The sequence below is a fragment of the Phymastichus coffea genome, unplaced genomic scaffold, assembly GCF_024137745.1.
Source record: "Phymastichus coffea isolate CEN01 unplaced genomic scaffold, Cenicafe_Pcof_1.1 PCOF00006, whole genome shotgun sequence".
In the NCBI taxonomy this organism is placed as follows: domain Eukaryota; kingdom Metazoa; phylum Arthropoda; class Insecta; order Hymenoptera; family Eulophidae; genus Phymastichus; species Phymastichus coffea.
In genome coordinates, this window is record NW_026706817.1 from 5,385,942 (window position 1) to 5,411,338 (window position 25,397).

At 37.7% G+C, this 25,397-nt stretch overlaps 1 protein-coding gene across 2 annotated transcripts in view; it reads left to right on the forward strand.

Annotated features, from left to right (window-relative positions):
- LOC131668420 (signal peptidase complex catalytic subunit SEC11C) overlaps window positions 1-1,125 on the forward strand; it is a 232,152-nt gene extending 231,027 nt beyond the window's left edge. Inside the window, exon 5 of one of the 2 annotated variants that reach the window (XM_058942567.1) lies at window positions 271-1,125. In XM_058942567.1, coding sequence (XP_058798550.1) covers window positions 271-505 — 235 coding nt within the window. In that variant the 3' untranslated portion in view covers window positions 506-1,125. The remainder of the gene's footprint in view (window positions 1-270) is intronic. The other variant, XM_058942557.1, reaches the window with a different exon arrangement.
- The last annotated feature ends 24,272 nt before the right edge of the window (window positions 1,126-25,397 follow it).

Genomic DNA, 25,397 nt, shown 5'->3' on the forward strand with positions numbered 1-25,397 from the left:
TAAAAAAGCTATTTCTGAGTGCTATCTTTTAAGATCTCAATAATAATCCAAAAATCATTTGTATGACGTAAACGTATAGGAGCTTTTACAGAAATAGGTATAGAGTTACTGAGCTATTAATGCATCTCTCGATTATAATCATTGTTTAAAGGCATGGTCAATTCCTGAAATTCAAAAATCTTTCATGTGTTAGAGAAAAATTACATTTTTAAATTATCATTCAGTATGCATATTTTGTAAATTATTTATAAGATACTGTTTTTTTTTCAGGGCAGATGGAAACAACACTGTAAAATTTTTGACTAAAGGTGACAATAATTCAGTTGATGATAGAGGTTTATATGCTCGAGGTCAATTATGGCTCACACAAAATGATGTTGTTGGCCGAGCACGTGGTTTCTTACCATACGTTGGGATGATTACAATTTATATGAATGAATATCCAAAATTCAAATATGCCATACTAGCTTGTCTAGGTGTATACGTTTTATTGCACCGTGAATAAGATGTAAAAATTATCATATGTAAAAAATTATCACTTTATATCTAAAAACATTATAATTTTACTTTTATTTTTTTTTTCATTGCACCTTAATATCCAGAGAAATCATCAGAAATAAATCGTTAACCATTGTTTTTACTTTTAAATTCTGCATATTTCATTTATTATTTTATAAGTATAATGAAATAATTATGTGGAAATACTCACTTTTTTAGCCATCTATGCTTGTAACTAAAAATTATTTTATAAATAGTTGATACAAAATTTGTTATAAGTGTTACAATTCGAAGTACCTTGATCTTCAATTCACTCGGCAATCTTAAGTTAGACGAGAGTTTCATAAGACGGGATTCTTGACGAAGAAATAAGTCTTAAGAAAATTCCTTTTATTTAGACTTGATTGTCAAAAGATAGAAAGAATTTAGCGTTATAGTGATCGCACCGAGGAAGATGTAATACTGTATTCTTAATAGGTGTGAATATAGTTTTATATATCGAAAAGACAACAATGTGAATCAACGGCGAGAAGACGAGACTATTAATATGTACAATATACTACTCATAACATAAGGTATACTTGATTGTTTCACAAAATTATTCAGCCACACTTGATAATCACAAACATATATCGATAATAAAATAATATTATGAAAAATAGACTAATTCAATATTGAGGCTGAACTGTTAAATTTAGTCGGCAGTAGACCACAGTGGCCTTTTTAATTTAGATGGGTCCACCTAATTTTCTTATATATTTTGATCTATTAAACACAAATTTCGACAGTGCATTTTGATAGGAGAGTCGGATTATTTGTTATAAAAAGATTAAATTTGTATGTATTATCATTTTAATAATGTTTTATTTTTTGATCACTGACAAATAAAACCATTTTATGGCAGCATCGTGGGCGTTACAATACAAAAAAAAAATTGTTAGTCACACTTCATCGAAAGTGAAAAACATCTAGGTCTTCTGTTTTGCTTGTTAGATCTTAAGGCAGGATAAGATATTTATAAATAATCACATTCCTTTTAGAATCTATGTTCATACTTCCTGAAAGAAATTATGGAAAAAGTTTAGGTAGTTATTGGTACTTGATATTATGATGAGTTTGTATCAAAACCTCATAATTCTAAAATCTGTCCAAGGGATGTTGTACTTATCACAAGAGAAGATGGCAAGCCAGCAGGTAAGAAAGTCAGATTAGAATCAATTGAAACGTTGCCTTGACCTTTTTCAGGAAGGTTGATAGGATCAGAAATCGCCGTGAAAGGGTTGAAGAGAATGACGTAATCTCTAAGAATTTTTTTTTTTTTTATTACGAGATAAGGAACTAACGTAATTGTTAAAAATTACTAAACGCCTGGTACTTAAAAATGGGTGTAACTCATTCTGAATCAGGACAGCAACTATCTGGATTCAGTAACACGCTAAGATAATGTGTCTTGGGTGTGCTAAGTTTTGACTTCTTCCTGTTGTTTGTTAGCCATGCTTCATTAAAATGCCTTTCTAATATAAAATTGAGTCTTTTCATTTGATCTATGAATAGGACTTGCTGCAATATTATTTAAGAAATATGGTTTTAGGGAATTAGTCTAGATTTTGCATTTATTAGAGTTCTATACATTCTATGAGGAAATATAATTTATTAGAAGTATCTATTTTAAATCACCAAGATGGAACTACCTTTCATGAGTCAGCTTATGGTCAACGCGTTTCAGGTAATGCTTTTTAAAATCTTGAAGATTAGCGCATATCACGTTGAAATTTCCTCTGATATAACAGAATATTTAACATGTAAAATTAAACATAATTCAATGGATGGTAAATTAATGAAAGAATTATAAGTAATTATTTCGGATGAAATATCGATGACGAAATACGAATTCGAAACAGTCGATCGTCTCATTCAAGGTTTGAGCGATAACAAAGAATCATTTGGTGATAAAACAGTAATTGTATCAAGTGATATTCGATAGATATGACCAATCATTCATAGGATTGTAATGAGAGCCACAGCTCGCTTTTTTCTTTTGTTCGCGTCGTCTAATTGCTGAGTGTCTTCCGTGGCCTTTGTAAAGTGCGTGAGCGGGCCTATTTTCTGTGTCGCGTGTGCAGCGGAGTGTGGGTCTCTACCATGGGGCCTGTGATCTCGAGAGAGGTGTTGAGAAGGTCCCGGGACGAGCCGTTAGCATCTACACGATCCGGTGACATCGAGAGCAGTCTTCCTCCAGGTTGGTCTAGTTTTCTCTCTCGCAATGTCGCATCACCGGCAAGCCACGAAGAATAGGGGGGCTCAGCGGTAGCTGCTCGATAGCCTATGGAGAAATTAGAGTAAGATAATTCATAACCGTCGCGTCAGCCGGGTTCCATGCGATCTTCCGCAGGAAGTCGCGGCTGCGGTGGTGCGAGTTCGCGATTGTTGTTACGCTGAAATAAGCAATGAGGAGAGTTATTAAATTGTAAAGAGAAAATATATGTATTGAATGAAATTCGTGAGTGATAATTGTGTTGACCATTCCTGCCTGTTCCTTCCTGTGCGCGTCGAAACGTTGCCTTTCGCGTCCCCCGCGAAGTAGCTTGGCCTTCCGGGCCCCGATTTGTAAAAGAATTTGTCGTGTTCTCCGGCAACGGGAGAAATCGCGTTGACATGGCATCCCTTGTGGAGATTCGGAGGTCGACAGCGCAACAGGAATAGGCAGTAAATTGTCAGTAGTGCAAATTAATTCTTTTATTGTTGGTGACTGTCGATGAGGTAGATTCGTGTTATAAAAGAAATTGTTTGGTTGGAATGTGTTGGAAGGTTCTAACCGACGAGGACAAGGTCGAGGTGACTTAGTATGGGTAGTCGTAGGTAGACGTGAGCGTTGTTATTGTTGTCATTCTCGTTGGGCAACGGCTTGCTTAGCATACTCGTACGCTTTCTCCATAAACATACACATACATTTATATGTTTCACAATCATTTAAAACACCTTTCACGCTACATTTATTCCCCACTTTCACAACATTCATACCTTCTAAATTTCTAAAACTGGCATACATATCACAGTCACACAACACATGCACCCAGTCTTTATGTCCTCATCCACATATGCATTCCGGGGAGTCTGTCAAGTTCCTTGAATAGAGGAACGAGTTCAGGCTTCCATGCCCAGTCAGAATACGTATAAATTACCTGCAGGCCTGGGTGAAATTCCTTCGCCCGCCCTACAAAGGTGACATCATTTATCCATTCATACAAAACTCTTCCATTCACACCTGCATCCCATCTCCTCTGCCATACTTCATGTACTCTATCATTTATCAACATTTTCACATGATACATCCTCATCCGTAATTAATTGTATTCTATACAATTAATTCACTCTATACAAGAACACACATTTCAAACATTCAATGTTCCAAGGAGGCGACCCAAAGACAACTTGCATCGCCTCCGTGGAGACAGTCTGACACACTCTCGTACACGCGTATAAAACCATTCTCTGACACGCGTATAAAACCATTCTCTGACACGCAACCAATTTCCTTACATTCTTCTTTTTGACTAAACATTCATACAAGACACTCGCTCCATATATCATAGTCGGTACAATCAATCCATACATCGTTCTCATCTAACTCTACATTCACTCTTCTATTTTCCATTCGTAACCCACCTTTTAAGATCATTCCCATACTTTTTTTCTTGGGTACATCCACACCAACACTTTTTTCCCATTTATAAACAAGTTTCATCCTCTTTGCGGCCACTCTTTCGATTTCAGTCCTAGTGTCGCCCTCCACGAGCAATAGGAGGTTATCGGCGTAGGCCAAGTCCTCCTCTACGAAGGAGCGCGGTACCAGGTCATTCACACTAACATTCGTATTATCACTCATTCTTCTTTCTTCATTTATTTCTTGAATCATCACTCTTTCATTTTCCCTTCTTTCTTCATTCATTTTTGCTAAGTCATTCATCAACGCGTTCATGCAGAGATTCCACAGGAACGGACCAGCAATGGATCCCTGGGGGGCCCTTTTTCAAGCATTCTTGATATTTCATCTATGCCGTTCATCATCCATACCCTTCTATTCCTGAAATAATTGCGCCATACCTTAAACTCTTTCATGTTGCATCCATTCTTTTCTAGTTCGTTCATACATACATGCCATATCATATTGTCAAACGCACCTTTAAAATCTACAAACATCCCTAATATATACTTTCTCTCACTCATACCCACAATACTCTTCACCTTCATCTACGCATCTTCTGTACATTTCCCATCCATAAACCCATATTGTAATTCATTCCATTTCTCATTCATTTTTACATTCATACGCGCAACAAGCATTTTCTCCAGTAGTTTGCCAAGGCCGCTCAGCAGACTGATAGGCCTGTAGGACCGTGGATCAGCTCTGTCCTTATCATCTGCCTTCAGTAGCGATACGACTCTGGCCTCCTTCCATTCATTCGGGAAAATTCCCTCATTCATTCCATCAAACATACTCTTTACATACTCAGGCACGCTCTCATACACTTTCCTAATCATTCCACTTGTAATCCCATCCATATCCGGTGCTTTGCCCATTCTCATCTTCTTAATCGCACGCTCTAGTTCACTTAGTTCAAAACATTCACTTATACATTCGTTCGTCTTATTATTCATTTGTCTCTACCTCAGGGATGGAAATACCATCATCCGGAGGGAAGAATTCATTCAGCAACACATTCACACTCTCACACCAATTTTTTGTCCATCCATTCGCCGTTTTCAATCTAGCCACGCCATTTCTTTCATACCTACCCATACATACTTTATATACGTATCTCCAGGGAACTTTCGATCCCTTCATTGTAACAAATTTCATCCAATTATCACCCTTTCCTTTTTTCAGACATTCTTTATATTCATGCGCTCGTTCTTTTCATTCATTCCACTTCACATGACATTCATCTCCATTTCTCTTTCTCTCCAATTGAAACTTCTTTCGCGCCCTTCTCGCTTTCCTCCTCGCATCTCTCATCTCTTCATTCTACCAAACCAAGCTTCTCTTTTTCGGTTTATCATTCATTCTTTTCATACACTCGTCATTCACTTTTTCAATCCATTCATGCATCTTGGTCACTTTTTCATTTGCAGACATACCCTTATAACATTCATACTCAATTTCATTCGCTAACTCTTTAATACGTTTTACATACTTTTCCCAACCACACTTTATTACGTTCCACTTTTTCACTCTTTTAGACAGAAACACAGGCACATAATCAATTACACAGATGTCGAGGAGGATTGGGTTATGATCGCTCGACCCTCAATCCCTCCTGACGTCCCACCTAAAAACGCACCCGTCTCGGCCCCCAATCAACAGAGTGACATCGATGTCACTCTGCCCTCTAGCCCCCGAGAACGTGTACGCCTCAATGGGCTCATTCAATATTTCTACATCCTTACGCAGCACCCATTCCTTTACAATCTCACTTCTCTTGTATGCATTGCTGCCCCGAGTCATGGACTTACTTTACCACAGTTCAGAGGCAGCATTCACATCCATACCCATGATTAGCTTAGCTCACCACCTCAATCACTCTGTCCATACACTCCAGGCCTTTTTCCATCCACTCTTTTGGTCCGAAGTATGCGGAACATACGTATATTACTCCAAAACCACCCTTTACCCACACACACACCACACTCTAACTTGCACTCTTCCATCGGCATGCACACAATACTAGTGTCCATAACACATACAACCGCTATTTCACTTACACTTAGAAACACTCTGGATCCCGCAGGTAAATCGCGAATAACCCCCAAAAGACGTAAGGTTCCTGCAATAGCAGGATCTGTATGCCCTCATCGATCACAGTTTTGCTAAGGTCATCCATCGCTGTGTAGGAGTGCTGGCAATTCACCTGCAGGATCCTCATAGTACCATTCACATTTTCTTTCGCTTTCATATCCGCACTATTACTTGTCATACTCACACTATCCACCTAATCTGTTCTCCATCATTCTCACTGTTCTTTCATACTCCGGGCATAGTCGGAACGCCACTGCGTGCCCGAATGGCCGTCCCAGTTCTTGACAGTTGCGGCAGTCCTCCGCCCCGCCGCAGGCCTCGGCCTTATGTCCGGGTCTACCACACTTCATGCACACACTCTCGTTTTTATATTCAGCTGCTTTATGGTCATACATCATATACTTAATACACTTAAGTACACTCACATACTTCACACATTTAAAACTCATCCATTCTACATACAAACGGCCATGGTTGTTCATCTTATCCCTACACTTGGCAGGGAATTCGATGATTACATGGCCTACATTCTTACCCATCTTCTCTATTCTTCTCACTATCCTTACACTTGCTCTGAATTCGTCCACACTCATTATATCCATCACATTTTTTTCATACACACCCTTCAATATCACATCTTCACGCATATCACACGGTACATCGTACAGTATGATGCGGGGATTCAATTTCTTTGGTTCCCTAGCTGTTAAGCCAGCTATCGCTAGTTCAGCACGTCTCACCAGTCTATCTCTGTCCTCTCTGCTGGCTGTTTAAACTATAATGCCCCCACCTTTTGCCGGATGTACTGAGTTTACTCTTACATTCACGTTCAGTCTTATCAATTCATTGACCCTCTGTTCCACTTCTCCATTTGTTAAATTTCCATTCGCCCCATTCAAAACCACCACATAGCTTTTCTTTTCAGGCACACCAACATTTTTACTTCCATTTCTATCGTTCAGTCCATTCACTTTCATAGTTTCGACCGCATTCTGTTTGCTCACTTCATTCATACTATTCACACTTACATTTATTCTTTCGGTCATTTCATTTACTACACCACGAACACCAGCACATAAATTGCCCATATCGCGCTCCATACTACTGAAAGCCTCTACTTGTCCTTTTAATCTCAAATTTTCAGCTACCAGTCGCTGAACAATCTCCTCGTAACGGTCCAACTGCTGGAAGATGGCATTGGCCACCCATTTGGTAACCTTGTTTGCGTCGCTAAGTGCGACGCGTCTAAGATCATGAGTGATTGATTTCGCCTCATCCAGCGCATCCCTAGAGGAAATTTTTGCGGCTTCGGTTGCCTTCTTCTCTTCCGCTCATCTCAAGCGTTTACTTCTTCTCTCCCCTTTATCTACATCGTCTCCTTCTTCATTCTCCTTGTTTAGTTCTTCAACCTTGATCACCTTTGGCCCTTTTCCTATTTTTTCACATACCATATACAATTCCTTACCGCTCCCTTTAGTTCTATCCATCATTATATTTTCTCTCTTACTTTTCTCCATCTTCCCTTCATTCACCTTCATAAGTCATCTCCTTCATTTTCCTTCATAATAACCGTTTCATCCTTGTTCTCTTCCATGATTCTCATCCATTCTTCATCCTGTTCCTTTTGCTTCATCCTTTCTTTTTCTACCTTCTTCCTTTTTTCCTTCTTACTCTTTTTTTAATTTTTAGGTGGATGAGAAGTGGAGGGTAACGTTAGGATAGATATCAGAACCCTCTCGTTTCCATTCCTATCAGATGATTCGATAGAGGATCGAGATCTGGAGTTCGAACGAGAGCGTTCGGGCTCAGAGTGCGAGGTGTTAGTGGTCTCACTAAGCTGTGAGTAGCGGTTTATTTTAAAAAAGTTGTTTGTTTGGTCTGCCATCTGGTTCTTACCCCTTTTCTACTAAGACTGGCAGACGTCCTCCAATAAACCAACAAATTCCTTTCAAGGGTATGTGCCCCGTGTAGTTGTAAAAATGTATGCTCCCTGTATATTGTGTTAGAGTTAGTATAAGTGTATATGCGTGTATATGAGTGCATGAGTATATTTCTTGGACCGTTGTACGTGTATCAATATAAATGAGAGGATTTAGGACGCCTTCCAACCGCTTCAAAAAGAGCAAAATATAGAGGGTGAACTAACTGGTCCGCCGGGCAGAGCCCCATACCCGGTAAGGCGAGTACACCACGGTAGTCGCCACAACCACCGGAGGGGCTGTGCTAGGAACCGGACTCCGACGGGCCATGCATCCTTTCGCCACACATCAAGCTTGGGATTCGGGGGGTTTTTATAGAGATCCCCAGCCTCGTGACCAGACAATAAAGCCAAGCCCCCAGTTCCCACGATCGCGACGTACCGTCACTACGTCCGGTGAGGGTTGCTGAAGCGATCAAAGGGAGTTCCGGTAATTAGGGAGTAAGCGGCGTTAACCCACTCCTAGCTCAGGGATCCCGGGTGCGCTAGACCCGTGATCTTGCGTATAAAAACGCGAGTTCTCCCTGGGGGGGAGCATCAGATCAGCCTTCGACCGCTCGATGACCCCTGCTTAACTACCCATCAGCGGGCGTTGCGTGTTCGGGAAGTTCTTCGGAGCACGAGGACGGGTAGAGCGGTTGCAGTAGAGAAAGTGGAAAAAAAGGAGAATCAGCTACCGAGTCAAACGGATGCTTAGTGATAACCGCTGGCGATTTGCGACCGGGCGCGATTAAAGGAGTCGAACGTATAGTGGAAACGCGCATGGGAGAGAACGTGCGCCGATCCGAGAATGAGTATTGGGGGAAAGTGATTTAGCAATGTGCGCAGCTACGGTTGTCAGTTTTCGCGCCTAGTTGGTCTTACGTATTGAGGCCGTCACAGATGAAGGAACCCTGCGAGGATGTTGTGTCGGGGGCGAGCGTTCCAGCCAACAAGCAGGATAGCTCGATGTCCGATGCGAATATGTGCCGAGGTCAAGTAGCGGTCGCGGGTGCAAGGTTGAGCGGTTTTGTAAGATTCGCACAGAAAGGCAGCATTACGATTGATGTAGCAGCCGAGCCTGCGACGCGACGCGACGAACTAACGATAGATGCGAGCGGAGCACGAGATGAACGCGCGGAGGGAGTACCATCGCGCGGGATCGTAGCGCGTGTCGTGGAAAGTGAAGCGAGCTCGTGCGTTCCGCCCTCGGCTGGGCAGGCTTCGGCGATGGCTTTTGCCTCGGGAATAGATGAGGGGCTTGCCGATGGTGCCGACATTTCGTTTGAAGCGACGAACGTGGTCGAGGATGCACTGTTTGTTTCGGGGAAGGGAGAGGCCGAGTTGAGCTTGGCAGAATCGCCGTATGAACGGCCAAGCGACCGGACGTGGCGCATGTCGCGATGGTGGTAAATAAATTTTTCATCAACGTCGACATCGCAGGTTGTGATGTTCGTATCACTTATAAATAATAATAATTCGAACTCTCGTATCTAGCCAATGAGTAAGAATTTGTTTCTAATAATTTTACTCTACTTGTCAATAAAATAAATCGATAAATCAAATGTACTCTAATAATAATAAATAAATCAAATATATATAAATAAGTACAATGTTTCAGGGAAAGTCAGACGATCCCTAGGTTCTTATGGTGCGAGTTGTCCCATAAGCAGAGCTAAAGTCTTTCTTGGATAGGATATAATTCGGCCCAAGTTTCTTATACCGCGAGATGTTCTATAAGTCGAGCTCGAATTATAAGGAAGGAATAGTCTTGCTCAGTTAATCACAATGAGAGAAAGAACTTAGGTTTAGCCAAGTTTATTCAGAACCATACGCTCACCTTGCAAGACTAGAAGTGAATGCTAGCCTGTACAAAGGTGGGCCTATTTATACATAGATTTTCCCGCTTATTTTTGCAAAAGAGATGTCATCGAACATTCAAGACACATTCGTGAATTTTGAGAAATGAGTTTTCTTAATTTACAAGTAAATAACCATTAATAGTAAGCTTTTAACACATGTAAGCTTTACAGAATTTGTTATTTGTTGATTTTATACAATATAAAATTATCGCAAATAGTGTCGTCAAAAGTTATTAACTAATAAAGTTAATTAACGTGATATTACAATATTTACAATAGAAAATCATTAAATTTTTATATAACTTATAGTTGATTAATTTCGGAAGTATTTTCTAAAAATAAATATTTAAATTAGTTACTAACATTTGAATTATAATTAATTTTTCATATTTGTAACGGTTTTTTCTAATCTTATAATGCAATTATTAGATCAATTATCTAAGATTCCTAAATTATAAAGCTATCATTATTAAGTATAAAATTAATACTTTCGTTTAATGTACAGCTTATTGTTTAAATAAATTATTAATTGTTTATTTATTAATAACAGTTACTATTCAGTTGTTATTAATGAAACCAATTCTTACTCATATACTATACTTATTCATTTTGCATATGCATTATTTACATTTTTCTAATAATTCAAATTGTTAGCGTAATAAATAAATCAACTTTGCATATTGAAATTCATTATTATTTTATAATTAAATGCAATTTGTGATATTATATTCTGAATCTACGTACTAAAATCTATATAATAAATACTTTGTAATATTAAAATTATCTCTAATTAGCATATTTTTTTTGATATCAAAAATCATTATATCTATATCTATTACTTTGTGACGTCACGCTATTTATTTTGATTTGACTCTTATATGAATACAATCGAGTAAACAGTGAGGTAGCGCCGCTTAATGTAGTAATTTGAATAAACAGATAGATACGTTAGACTAGTTGCAGTAATTCAGTTATTTAATAAATAGCTCATAAATAGGACCGTTACATAGCCCCCTCTTGAGACTTAATGATCTCTGAAAAAGAAGTCTCATGAATTAGTTCCTTATGAGCTTTTATTAATATTTTTGTTTGTTTGTTTGTTTTTTGGTTTCTTTTTTATTTATTTCTTAATTATTACATTATAAAAATTTTCCAGGAATTGGAGGCCGCTCTGGTTGTTTTGATGTCATCTTTTTCTTTATTTCTTCAATTTTTTGCTCCGTCTTAGTGATCCTTGCAGCCAGCTTTTTTATTTTCTTCTGGATCCTGCGCTTCCGCTTTCTCGAAGTAGTTGGTAAGGATGTTGAGGGCGCAGGGGCAGAAGAACGTGGCACGTTAGAATGTAGAAAGGTGATGACGGATTGTTTTTTATTTTCCGCCTTTGCCACCCAAGCAGGCTTGGATGGTGTCTGTGTGCTTTTGCACAGAGACCAAGGCACCATATTCTGCGATGGTACAAAAGATTTGGCTGATGGCGCTGGGATATAGTTTCTTAAATCAGACTTATTGGTCTGAGTGCTCTCACTCTTTCCCACCATCTTTCCAGATCGATAGCATACTTTCTCCAGTGTTTACATATATCAGATCAATATGCAAATTTGCTTGGAGAGAGAATGTATCCCCTAGTGGATAAATTTGGTACGGCTTTAGTAGAGAAGTATGAAATACACCTCTATCCTTACCGTTCTTGTATTTTAAAAGGTATGTCTCTAAGCCTATTATAGCTTTTATTATATACGGGCCTTCATATAAGTTTAAGAATTTCTTAATAATTTCTTCTTCTTTATTACTTATGTTTTGACTCCGCAATGATACATAATCATTAACTTTATATTGATAATAACGTATATTTTTATTAATGTTATTTGCACGTTTTGTAAGTTTAAAGTGCATTTTTTTCATTATATCTTCTATTTGATTGTAATTTGTTGGTACCTTTGTTTTGATATCAGGTATCCATCGATGCCAAAATCTATCTGGTTTTATATGGAGGTGAGCTTCTATAGGAGTTATTTCAATCGCTTCATGATATACACAGTTCATTATTTGTTGTATTTTGGGAATTAATAGAGTCCAACCTTTATGATTATTGTTTGCATATGCTCTTAAAAATCTTCTCAGTTCTCTGTGAATTCTCTCCACGATATTGCTTTGTGGATGACGAATACTAGAAAATATTAATTTTATATTATTAGCTAAAAGCTTCTCTTTCCATGCTTTAGCTGTGAACTGTGTTCCATGATCACATATGATTGCTAATGGTTTTCCATAATTTGGTATGTAATGTTCAAATATCTTTTTTATAGTAGTGTATGTAGTTGATTTTTTTATAGGACACATAACTACAAATTTATAAAACAATCTATTGTTGTTAAAATGTATTTGACTCTTCCTCTTGAAGTTGGCAATGGCCCATAAAAATCTATAGATAATAGATCGTTTGGTTTTTCAACCAATATAGGCTGCATTATTGATATCTTTTTTGTATAATATTTTGTACGTTGACAGAGATCTCAACAATTTATAGTTTTAGCTACTTTCTTGCGAAGCTTGTAATTTTTCTAGATCCTATATGACCATAAACTTCATGTATTTCTTGGATCAATTCTTAAACAATTATTTCTAGCAATAATAATTTATTGTTAATTTTATCTTTTTTATATACTAAATTATTATAAATAATATATCTATGATTAAAATTTTCTTTATTCCTTAAATCTCGTATAAAACCATCATTTTGTTGTAATAACTCCATATTCTTGAAATGTTTAATTAAATCTCGTGAAAGTTTTTTCATCAGCATAGCAATTTGAATTTCATCTGTATAGTTGTTGCTGCAGTCTGTGATATATCTAGATAGAAAATCAGCGGCTTTATTCTTATTCCCTGGTAAATACTGATACGTAATATTGTAGTCTTGAAGAAACAAGCACCACCTCACTAATCTCGCATTCGTAAATTTACAAGTAGTTAAGAATTTCAACGCTTCATGATCTGTACGAATAATTATTTCTTTCGCTCCTCTTAGATACGTTTCTAATTTTAAGCATGACCAAGCTACAGCTAATAGTTCTTTTTCAGTAGTAAAGTAATTTAATTGTGCTCTTTTTAGAGTTCTATATATAAATGTTAGAACTTCTTCATCACCTTCATTATTTAATTGTGACAAAGCAGCGGCTATGATATGATAACTGGTATCAGTTGTTAATATGTAAGGCTTATTGGAATCAGGAAATTTTAAAATAATTGTATGAATAAATATCTTTTTCACATTATTAAAAGCTGTTTCATGCTCAGGTAACCATTGATAGCCTCTGCTCTGCTGCAATAAATTCATTAAAGGTCTACATATTTCAGCATAATTTTTTGCAAATTTTGAAAAATCTTTTGGAGCTTTATAATTTTGAATTATTTCTAATTTACTTTTTTGAGCTTTTATACCTTTTGGAGTAATAATACGTCCTAAAAATTCAATTTCTTCTTGAACTAATTTTGACTTTGAAAATTTCAATGTATAATTATCTCTCCGACAACATGTAAATAATGTTCGTAAATAATGAATATGTTCATTGAAAGTTTTAGAAATACATAGTATATCATCCACAAATGGTATAATAAATTATTTTAAATCGATAATTGACAGATTTGAAGCTCTTACTAAAGCTGCTGTATTAGTGCATGTACCGAAAGGAACTACATTAAATTCGTAGGTATTACCTTCGATAATAAATGCTGTATATTTTTTACTTTCTTCATCGAGAGTAATTTGCCAAAAACTACTTGTCAAATCAAAACTAGAAATAAACTTTACTTCGAAACAATGTTGAAAAATATCATCCATATGTAGTGGGGCTTCATAATCTTTAACTAATTTTTTATTTAATTTTAAAGCATCTAAACAAAATCGCACTGATCCGTCTTTTTTAATGCTTATAACAATTGGATTAATATAATTACTAATTGATCGACGAATAACGCCATCTCTTAGCATTTCTTTGATTGCAATTCGAACATTTTCTCGATAATTCAACGGTATAGGATACTGTTTTGAAAAATATGGCTCTTTATCTTTAAAATCAATTTATGAGTATATACTTTCAATAAACCTAATTTTTTACGAAATACATCTCTGAATTCGTACACAAGCGAAGCTATCTCATTTTTTTGAGCATCGGTAAGGTTAGAGCTTTCATCTACTTTCTCATTAATTTAGATTCACAGAATCATTATTTGTGATGCCTGCATCTATTTCATTACGAGTCAGATCAATGAGTGATGGTATGTCATCCCCAAAATCCGAGACAGTATCATACTAAATAGTTAAGCTTTGATATGTACTTTCATCTATAAATGCATCATTATATTTCATGTTTTGTAAAGTATTATTAATTTCAAAATAAATTTGCACTTTATATGTGTCAAGTTTAAGCTTTATATTTTTCATAGTATCATAACCGATAATACAATCTTTTATTAATCTAGGAATAATTATGAAGATAATATCAATATATTGATTACCCCATTTTACATTCAAATAAAGTTGTTTCTTCAATCTCACCGATTTTTGGCCTGTAGCTACCTTAATAACGTGTCCACTAATCGGAAGAGTAGGTTTGTCTTTAAAATTACTTAAATTTTGATTGTAAAATTCCTCTGAAATAACAGAAAATTCACTATCCGAAAGTAGAGCTTTTACTAGAATGTTTTCTAATAAAAGAAATATTTCAGGACAGATTCTGCCCCTATTGCTACTATCATTATTTGATAATTCACAGTTAATTTCTCGTCTAGGATCTTCAAAAATAGTCAATAATTCGTTCAATAATAAATTGATACTTGATTTTATTGTTGCAACTCGTTGCAAGCTCTTGCGTTTATCCAATTTCTGAGAAGCAACATTTACTCGTTTCTCGAGGAGGTACTAGGTACATTTTGTAAAATCGGTTTTGAAATATTTCTATTTTTATTTACTTTATTGTTCTTATTATTCGACTTACTATTTTCAATTGTTATGCTATTAATTTGTTGTTCTCCGCCGCTATCTTTTTGAGTATGACGTGAACTAATATAATCATCATTATCTAAAGAAGATAAAACTTTAATAAATTCTGATATCTATTTTATATGTCTAGCTTGAACTAATAAACGTATGATGGGTGACAAGTCGCGCGAGGCGAGTTTGTCCCGTACAAAGGCCTTTTTACAGCCGAGCAGCCTTAGACTCGGGCGGCAGTCAGGCTTTCGGGCACCCCGGCCCGTTCGCGCGTCAATAATGAAATCCCTATTAATTGTCATCCGACACTCGATATCGCAATTGTAAAATAATTAATCGAACGTTTATAACAATTTTCGCTTGTTTATTAAAAAAAGAAAAATGTAATAGAGTTTTTCTTTAATATAATGGGGAAGCATATGGATACACTCATAAGCGTTTATATTTATAATATTTATTCTAGTCAGTTTCATAACATAAATAAGTTAAGCAAAATAGAGAGATATATATATAAATTCTCAGACGCGTAATTTTCATCTCGCGATGTCTATTAGTTTTTGGTTACATAAAAAGTGTTACTCACTTCGTATTAATATTGTAAATATAAATTGGTCCGTAATATTGTTTGCTTCGTTATGTGGGCAATCACTTTTTTTTTGAATCTGGTCAGATTAACTGGTCCAATATATTTTTTTATCCAATAATGTGGCAACACACAATAAAATGATAATTCCTATGATTTTCGTTTACACAAAATTATTAAAACGAATGTACTCGACACTTCTAATACTTAATTATAACTCGAACTCTTATCTTAAATTATAGATTTAACTTCAGTAGGAAAAATGCAGCCTTCTTAGTTGAGCGCTCACTCCTAACTGACTAATCTCTCTGGTCGTTGTTTTCGCCGGTTCATTATATATCCTTTGTCCCTCGCATTCCGTCTCTCTCTCTCTCTCTCTCGCACATATGCTTTAGACGTTTACGCTTCTCGTATCAGCTCGTCTTACCTAGCTAAGCACGCTGACTGCAGCATACTGTCGTAGCATGCTGCCGCAGCGTGAATCAGCCTCTGCCGCTCATTCCCACCGAGTCGCGCACATGAATACTGCTAGCTATACTATGTCCGAACGGAAATCTCGAGAGCGAAATATTATTCGACAAAATACAATTATAACACAATGAAACGTCACGTAACATCCCTCCCCCCTTAGAATCGTTACCGTCCTCGGTAACATTTTGGGTCCAACTAGGGTAGTACAAGAAGAAAATAATAATATACATAATAATGATAAATAATAATAGTAAAGTAATATAAATGGTCCTCTTTATTGATATACAAGCAAAATAATTAATAGAAGGAAGCAAGAGCTCGTTAATTTGGTCCAATCTTTATTTGCGCAACGCAAGTCGGCGGTCATCCTGTCCGGTTGTTAGATCTAGCCCCTCTAAGTCTTGCAGACAGGAAATTTGGTCCTGGTGTAACAAAATTTGGTCCTTTGGTTTCAATGTGTTCTCACCACATTCCTATTTTGGTATTGGCAAATGGTCCTATGTGCTTCTAATTCTGTCCTGGTAACATAGTGTCTGTAGGCACCATGATAAACGTACATAGACCTGTTCCGGAGTTTGGCTGGGAGATGTCGAGGTGGCGAATGTTTCGCCTTATAGCGTTTATTTAAGTTACTTAATGCTGAAGTGACACTCCAACTAAATATGTATTTGATTACTCCCATAGGCCCGCAAGAACTTTGCCATGTTTTAATATAATCTACTGGTCCAAATTGCATGAAGTCGTCATGGACCCGCTGTTCTGGCAATGGTTTGCCTTGTTCATCGCGGTGCGGTATGAGAAAATGTGATCGTCGGTCGGCGTCATCCTCCTTCGCATAGTCTGGTGTAGTCGATCGTGGCGTGAACTCAATTGGGTTCGTTGTTTCCTCATCTTCGTCTACCGAAGAGTGCTCATTCGAAGTTTAAGGTGACCATTCCCCTACGGTACACGGGAAGAATCTTAAGACTGCCGCAAGGTAATCATTCTCAAGAAGAAATTCAATAATGATTTCTCCATAACGTGAGGAGGAAGGGTCTGCTATCGTTGTGGCAGAGCGTATGGTCCCTACAGTACTGAATAATTTGATGACCGCAGCTTCTTGTTGAGGGTCATCAAATTCGACTCGAATTGCAGTGGAGGAGTCATCTACTGGTGCCATAGCTCGGAGGCGAATCCCGTTAATTTCTTCCATCCTAAGATAAAAATATGGTCCAGTTAGTTGCGTGGTCGAGAGGAGAGAAAAAGTACAAGGATTTAAGACTAGACATAAACAAGAGTAAAGAAATAGGTCAAAGATTAAAGAGTTATGGGTCCGTTAAATAAAGTAATAATATAATTAAATGATTCAATAAATTTTTCTATCCTATGACTTATAATTTATACAGCTGATTCGAAGTATCTTCTATCTTCAGGGTCAATTCCTGTTATCACGTCTTCTTCCGTTAGGTCAATTCGTCGGGCTTTTCGTAAGGTTGCCCGTGGATTAGGAGTAGGGTCCATTAATTTAATTCCTGTGAGCGTAACAAGATCTGTAGAGGGTTCATTTTTGTCTAATCCTATGTTAGGTCGGCTTGTTTCGGTAGAATTCACCTTATACATTCTTCTCACTTCTGATTTAGGGTATTGTTTTTTTATTTTTCCTTCCCTGAGTTTATTTTGGTGCTGCCATTTGCAGGTGGTATCGTGTTCCTCATAGATTGATGCGTCTATCCATTCGTCGTAAAGCCAGTGGTGCCTAGTTTCATCACTGTAGTCCCATCTTCTTTTCCTTATATCAGCATATCTAGCGCCGTAAATAGGGTCACATTCTTTTAAGGCTGTTGCGGCATCAGCAGCTTTGTAAGACTGAGCGTAGCCTATAGCAAGGGCTCCTTTGTTATCTCGCACCACTTTATGATACACTAAGGGTCCAAATTGTACAAAGTGTTGGAAAAATGAGATTTCCCTATAACTCTCTTCAATTGTCCAGGGAAGTCGACAAAATAGTCGGGTTTTCTGCGTAGGCCTAGAATCATTTGTTCGTAACAATTTCGGTTATCCAATACGGGCACGATTTATCTCGCTTATGTTCCAGTTTTTTATTTTTCTTGCTTCAACTGCATATTTAACTCTAGAAAATTTGCAGAGAATAATTCTTGTACTATTGTTTGTGAGATTTTGTAGTGAATGAAACTCCTCTATGGGTCCGATACTCTCTAATCGTGTCAGGAGTTCGCTCAGCGGCTTATGCTTTAAGTACCGTATCTTGATTTAAGTCGGGTCTATTATCAAGTAGTCAGACATGTCACTTATGACGATATTGGGTACTGAAACAAATGATCAATAATTTATTCATTAAAAAAAAATTCATACAGACTCTGCTGTCTGGATTTGTAAACCCGAAGAATTTTCAGATTTTGTCAACGGATTAGGTATAGTCGCGGAGGGTTTCGGTTTCTTCGAGGGTTGGATATGAAGGGTTTCAATTTGAGCTTGTTTCTTAGATCGTTCTTCAGGCATTCGGGCAGGATTTTGCTTATTCGTAATCAGTCTGAGGCTATGAAGGATTGGTCTGTGTCGAGGATCCGGTGTATGCACGTGAGGTGATTCGTGTCCTATGGTATTATTTAACGCTTTTGTGCGTACGATGCAACATTTATAAATTATACTGATAATTATTATGATTAGGATATTAATACTGAATCCTCCATAAATCAGTCCTGATTGCGTTGTTGTAATTTTTTTTATGATTTCTTATCATTTGCGTCCTTTCCATGATGTCGCTTAATGTTTTTTCTTGGCTGGTCCAGGTTTCAGCTTGTGGGGTCCATTCTTTCAATTTAAGATCTGTTTCAGATAAGTAGGTTAGTGTCGGGTATAGATTCGTTAGGTTAAGGGTTAAGTTTGGTTGATATAGGTAAACATTTGTATTGTCTTTGCCCACTTCCGTAAACAAGGTCGCATCCTTGGTATAACCGATGTGCCCCGGGGTAATTCTTAATATTCCTACCCCTTGTATTTCGGTTTTTTGGTCCACCTTGTTCGGGCAGACAATTCGGACTGTATCTTGTTGGTTGGCTGAGTATATCCATGACCCATCCGTTGATATATAATTCCAACTGGTAATTCGTTGTATTCTCAGAACTATGTCACAATGATAAAGTTCATGCCTGGATGGTTGTAATAACAGTCCTAGTTCGCATTTACTATTTAGATTAGCATCTAAAACAGGTCCTCCTACCGAACATATAAAGGTATAGTGTGTTTCGCACACAACTTTGCAATGAATGGTGGTCCATCTGTATATACTGTTTTTGATTCGAACTTAATGCCAAGTACGGGTATTCGTGTCTAATATATGCAGAATTCCAGTTGATCTTGGTGATTGCGGTACCAATACTGAGTGCAGACGGTATAGATTATAGTAATTTTTGTCAACTAAGGGTAAATAAATGATAATATATGTCTTACTTTCTCGCTGGATCGCGTCAATGCTGGAGATTTTAATAATTTCTTCAATTCGGAGGTGTTCCGTTGGAATTGGGAAATTGAGGTCCGTTACCATGAATTTTATATCATTTGCTATCTGGTGCAACATGTTAGAATCTATAAGGTCCGGATGTATTTTGCCCCTTTTTAACGCATGAATAATTTCAAGAAGTTTTTCCGAGCTTTTGATAAAATGATCTAATTTTGCCTCTAGCATTCTTCCAAGTGAATGTACTGAAAACATGTATTCCAGTCGGGCATTTTCATTTTCTAATTTCCTGAATTTTTGTCGCATTTGGAGGTTTAAATTATAAATTCTGTCCCCGTGGGCGTCCATCATTTTATATAGTTTATCCATTCCTGTGGTAATTATATGGATCCTATCATTAAAGAGTTTAATGATATCTTTTTGGTCTGCATATAATTGATTTACGAGGTGTGATCAAAAAGTAAGGTGACTTTTCCAATTTCACGGGCAATGTACTTTCGATTGTCGATTTTTTTGTTTTGTTATGTTGGTACACTCTTCCCGAACATCTGTACCAAGTTTCAAGTATATAGCATTTTTTATTTGGTTGTGAGAGGCGTAAAGCTTATAAGTGTTTTACGTGCTCGGCGATTTTTTGCTATAGAAAAATATGGATCAAAGGATTTGCATCAAATTTTGTGTAAAAAAGAAAAAAAAGTGCTCCGAAATACTTGAAATGTTGACGGTGGCATACGGTGTAACTGTTCTGAGTAAAGAAAATGTTTACAATTAGTACAAACTCTTCCAAGATGGCCAGGAAGATGCCAATAATGAGCCTCGCTCTGGACGCCCAAGCACATCAACAACTGATGAAAACGTTCAAGCAGTGAAGAAAATTGTTCTGGAAAATCGTCGAATCACTATCAGAGAAGTTGCTGAGGATGTTGGTATATCGCTTGGCTCGTGCCATGAAATTTTTTCTAACGTTTTGGGCATGAGACGTGTGTCAGCGAAGTTTGTTCCAAAATTGCTAAATTTTGACCAAAAGAACCGTCGCATGAGCATCGCTCAAGAACTGTTGAATGACGTCAACGACGACCCAGATTTACTCAAAAGGGTCATAACTGGTGACGAATCATGGGTATATGGTTATGATATCGAAACCAAAGTCAAATCATCCCAATGGAAGAGCCCAGATGAGCCAAGACGGAAAAATGCACGCCAAGTTCGATCAAATGTCAAAGTTTTGCTCACTGTTTTCTTTGATTATCATGGCGTGGTGCATCAGGAGTTCTTACCATATGGACGTACGGTCAATAAACAGTATTATCTTGAAGTTATGCACCGTTTGCGAGAAGCAATACGAAGAAAACGCCCAGAATTGTGGAAAAACAATTCATGGCTTTTGCATCACGATAATGCCCTTGCTAACTTATCTTTGCTTGTGAGAGATTTTTTGGCCAAAAACAACACCACAATCATGCCTCAGCCACCATATTCACCGGATTTAACCCCATGTAACTTTTTCTTGTTCCCAAAACTAAAGAGACCTATGAAAGAACGGAGATTTGCAACGATTGAAGAGATAAAGACTGCATCGCTGGAAGAGCTCAAGGCTATACCGAAAAGTGCTTATGAGAAGTGCTTTGAAGATTGAAAAAACCGTTGGCATAAGTGTGTTGTATCTGAGGGGGATTACTTTGAAGGGGACAACGTTAATATTGATAAATAAATAAATATTTTTTCTTAAAAATACAAAGTCACCTTACTTTTTGAACACACCTCGTATGTTGGCTTCTATTTTATCAGTTTCGTCAATGGTCACTAATCCAAATAAACTATGACTCAGTCTTCCTATGCCTCCAAAAGGTACCAGTTTTTTCGGCCTGATATTTTTAGGTCTTTGGACATCGGGTGGCTGAATATGTCCCATGTTTTCAATAGCTCCTTGAATTTTCATTCGTATTTGTTCAAGAGCCATTGTCTACAGATCAATGTGATCCTTGCCTATTATATTACCGCAAGTTTCCTCATTGAGATGCCCCGTACAATTTGGTAGTAGTGACTGTAGGTCAATTATAGCAGTAGTCTTCGCCAGGATCAAATTAAAGTTGATGAATATGTATATTTTCCAATCTGCCCTCTTTATTCTCATCGGATCTATTCTTTCGTAGTAAATTCATGGGTTGTTGTCTAACTTTTCTATAGAATAAGCTGTGGGGTCCATAATAGACGGGGCGAATACGGAGAGAAAGGAAAGTATGATTAGATACATATTAAATGAAAGGAAGTATATTAAAAGAAATAGTACCTGAAAGAACAAAACAAAGTAAATAGTATAGGCGAAGAATATAGAACAGATAAGATAAATGAGTAATTGAATTTATAAAGCTACGCCTAAAGTTTAAGTTTATCCATATGCTTCCGTATTGTTTTTCCATTGGGTAATTCTTATAAAACGTTTTTATGATTTAAGATTTCGACGATTTCTAGGGGTTTTTTATAATAACTATCGGCTTTTCCTACCCGAGGTTCGTTCAATATCCAGGCGTAATCACCGACTTTCCCTTTAAAGGGTCTAGCGTGTTTATCATATTGGTTTATAGATTTTTCCTTTTCACGAATTTGATTATCACCCGCCGCTATCTTTAGTTCTGTTAAACGTAAGACTAGATCACGTAGGTATTGATTATAGGTCCCTAATTATTCCTCCCTAGATATCTTCATGGGGAAACGAGCGATTCGTCCGTAAACTAGTTCAAAGGGGGTGTAACCAGTTCCATTTTGTATACTTGTATTATAAGTAAAAACCGCAAAGGGGGTTAACCGATCCCAATCGTCAAAACGCTCCGAATATATCCGTAGGAAATCGATTAATGGTTCATGGCTTCTCTCAAGAGACCCATAAGTCTGAGGTCTATATCCGGAAGTTGTTAAATGATGAATTTTGAATAAGTGTAATAGTGATTCTACAATCTCCGAAAGAAAGCTTGTCCCGCGATCTGACAATATTGCTGTAGGGGCACCGAATTGGCATATTAAGTGTCTGGCTAACGCGTCAGCGATACAAGGTTGCTCTAATGTCCTTTATTGGCACTACAATGAAGTATTTGATCAGATTGCATTGCATGGTAGCAGGTGAGAGTTTCCACTAGGAGTGGTTCGTAATTTTCCTACGGTGTCTATCGATACCTTGTCGAACACCTCGATTGGTGTGTCCGTAATCAGCATCGGTTCCTTAGTCTTGTGACGATCAATTTTCTTCTCAAGACAACTCGGACATTTCTGTACGTAATTTAATATGTCCTTTCGTAGTCCTGGCCAATAATATCTTGCTCGAATTTTTTGGTATGTCTGGATAATGCCGTTACGGCCACCCACTAAGCTGTCATGTCGTGTTTTAATTATTTCCATCCGCTGGTTGGCCGGTGGGAGAACCATGTTCCCATAACAATTATTTTTATAGGACTCTTCTCAAAAATTCTTATTAATATTTCTGTTAATAATTCAGGTCCAAGGTCATCAGTATAGTCCCCTCGTCTAGCAATCCAGAAACTTACTATATTTCTTTTAATCAGTATCTTCTTCAAATTCGTAAGTCCGACTTTTATAGCCTCTATAGTAATGGAGTCATTATATCTGTCTTTTATAACTACAGAGAAAATATTATGATTTTTATATTTGGTTGTTAGTATTTGTCCGACCTTAGGTTTCAAAGAATTCATATTGCGGAGGTCTATGGCCCCAATTTCACTTAATAATTTCGAGATAGCAGTTTGGTTATTACAGTCTCGTGACATAAAATGTACAATGTTATCTCGTCGATAGGTTAGACATTGTTGGCTCGTGCTTACATTATTTTGTAAGATATATTTTGCAGGCCCTATTGAACAATTTCCGCTCCCGGTTTCACTGCTTGAACTTGGGTTCTTATAGTCTTCCGGTCTTCGATATTGGTTAATTGGTCCTGTCGGCGGTAACAGGAAGAATAATTCATCATCTACGGGTGTTTTTGAAAAGTGTAATTCCACAGGGCTCTTGTTTCTAGGGTCTGACTCTTCGGGTATACCCTCAAGCCTTTCGAATCTTACCATAAGTCGAGGTCCTTTAACCATAGGAGTACTTCTGGCTCTCGGTATTCCTGTCTTAATAGTCGGGGTTACTGATATCTCTCGATATCGTGGCTGCCTTAAGGTTTCTTCAGCTTCCTTAATTCTTTCGGGACTTTCTTCCTTAGTCCTATCCGAGAGACGTTGATTTTCATCTTCATCCGGGCGATCTGTGTCCGAGCCACTATCGTGTTCTAGGTGAGTTTCCATTAATTTTTTGCGAATCTTCCACTAGCTTCGTTATCCTATTCGCCATTACCTCATCAGAATCATTTACTTCATCATATGGGTCAAACCTCCATAGTGTCTCTTGTAGTTCTTGGGGGGAGGCTCGTCTCCATCTGAGAAATGAGAAGGCATTTCTATGGTTCGGTTGTCTCGCGCAAGGCCCATGTCGTCCGAATAGTACGATTCGTTATCTAAACTTTTATGTCTTCGCAAACTGGCTTCGAATTTTTCTGCCGATTCCCACACTTCGTTTGCCGATAAACTAGTCCTTTGTGTCGGGGCTCGTTCTTCGCATCTTTTAGTAGAACTTTCATTTTCTGATAATTCATTGTCTTCTCCAGAGTTCCCGCTGGTTTGAGGTCCACTAACTTCTAGCTCTATTCGTTCAGTAAATTCCGATTTATCACTCTGAACTTCATCGCTTGAGTTGTCCCCTTCCGTTTCGGTTTCCTTTCTCAGCCCACTATGTCGCGGATCTTCTATCGGGGGTCTGTCATCCGTACTGTCCTGGACATTTTTCGGATCTTTATCCTCTATCCTAGTTGAGGATAACAAGGGTCCCCGAGGGGAGCTTGCCTGTTTCAATCCGACCTCGCTATCAGAATCCGAAAAACTGGTGCTAATGTTTTCCCTTTCCAATCGATCTAAAATATCCTGTACTCGTTTGTGTCGTCTACTTGGCAAATATTGTCCAAAAAACGAATCTTTCACGAACTCGTTGCTATCGACCTCCTTCACGGCAACTCCGATAGCAGATTCATCAGTCGACGTTACTCCTTCCCGCTCTGTAACTTTAGGCGAGGTTTCCTTGTCCGATTCACCGGTTTTCAATCTGGAATCATCTATTGCCGCATCTGATGTAGTTTTTCGTAACGCCTTTAGCCTCTTGGGTAAGGGTTTAACCTTGTCTAATTTGGCCCCTTTTTCAACCTCCAATTTAAGTTTAGATGTGCTAGGTCTGGGTTCGTTCAGTAGTCGGAGAGTTTTTCCTGCGATTATCACAGACTTCTTGCTTCGAGTTCTTTCAGCAATGGTACTGTGATCTAAATTTGGTTTCTCTTTATTCGTCTTGGCCCCAACAGGCCTTCCTTTCGTCCTTGGTTCATTCAAGATGGTATGATCCCTCTTTCGTTTACCAGTCGATTCCCGTGGCTCTACTTTCTTTTTCTCATCTGTTTCTTTTCCTTCACTCTTACGCTTTAGCATCATTACCTGAATCTTCGGGATATTTTTATTCAGCTCCTTTTCTTTCTGAACCTTTTCGTCTAAATACTCTTGCAAGTTAATCGGGTTCCTTGAAAGTGCATCTGCGTTGCAATTTAATTTTCCGGGTTTATATTTGAATGTATATTGGTAATCTGTGAATTTAAACATCCACCTCATTAGCCTTTGTCCTGGGTCCTTGCGATTATGCATAAAGCTTAAAGGTTCATGACCAGCAGTCAGGGTAAATTTCTTGCATA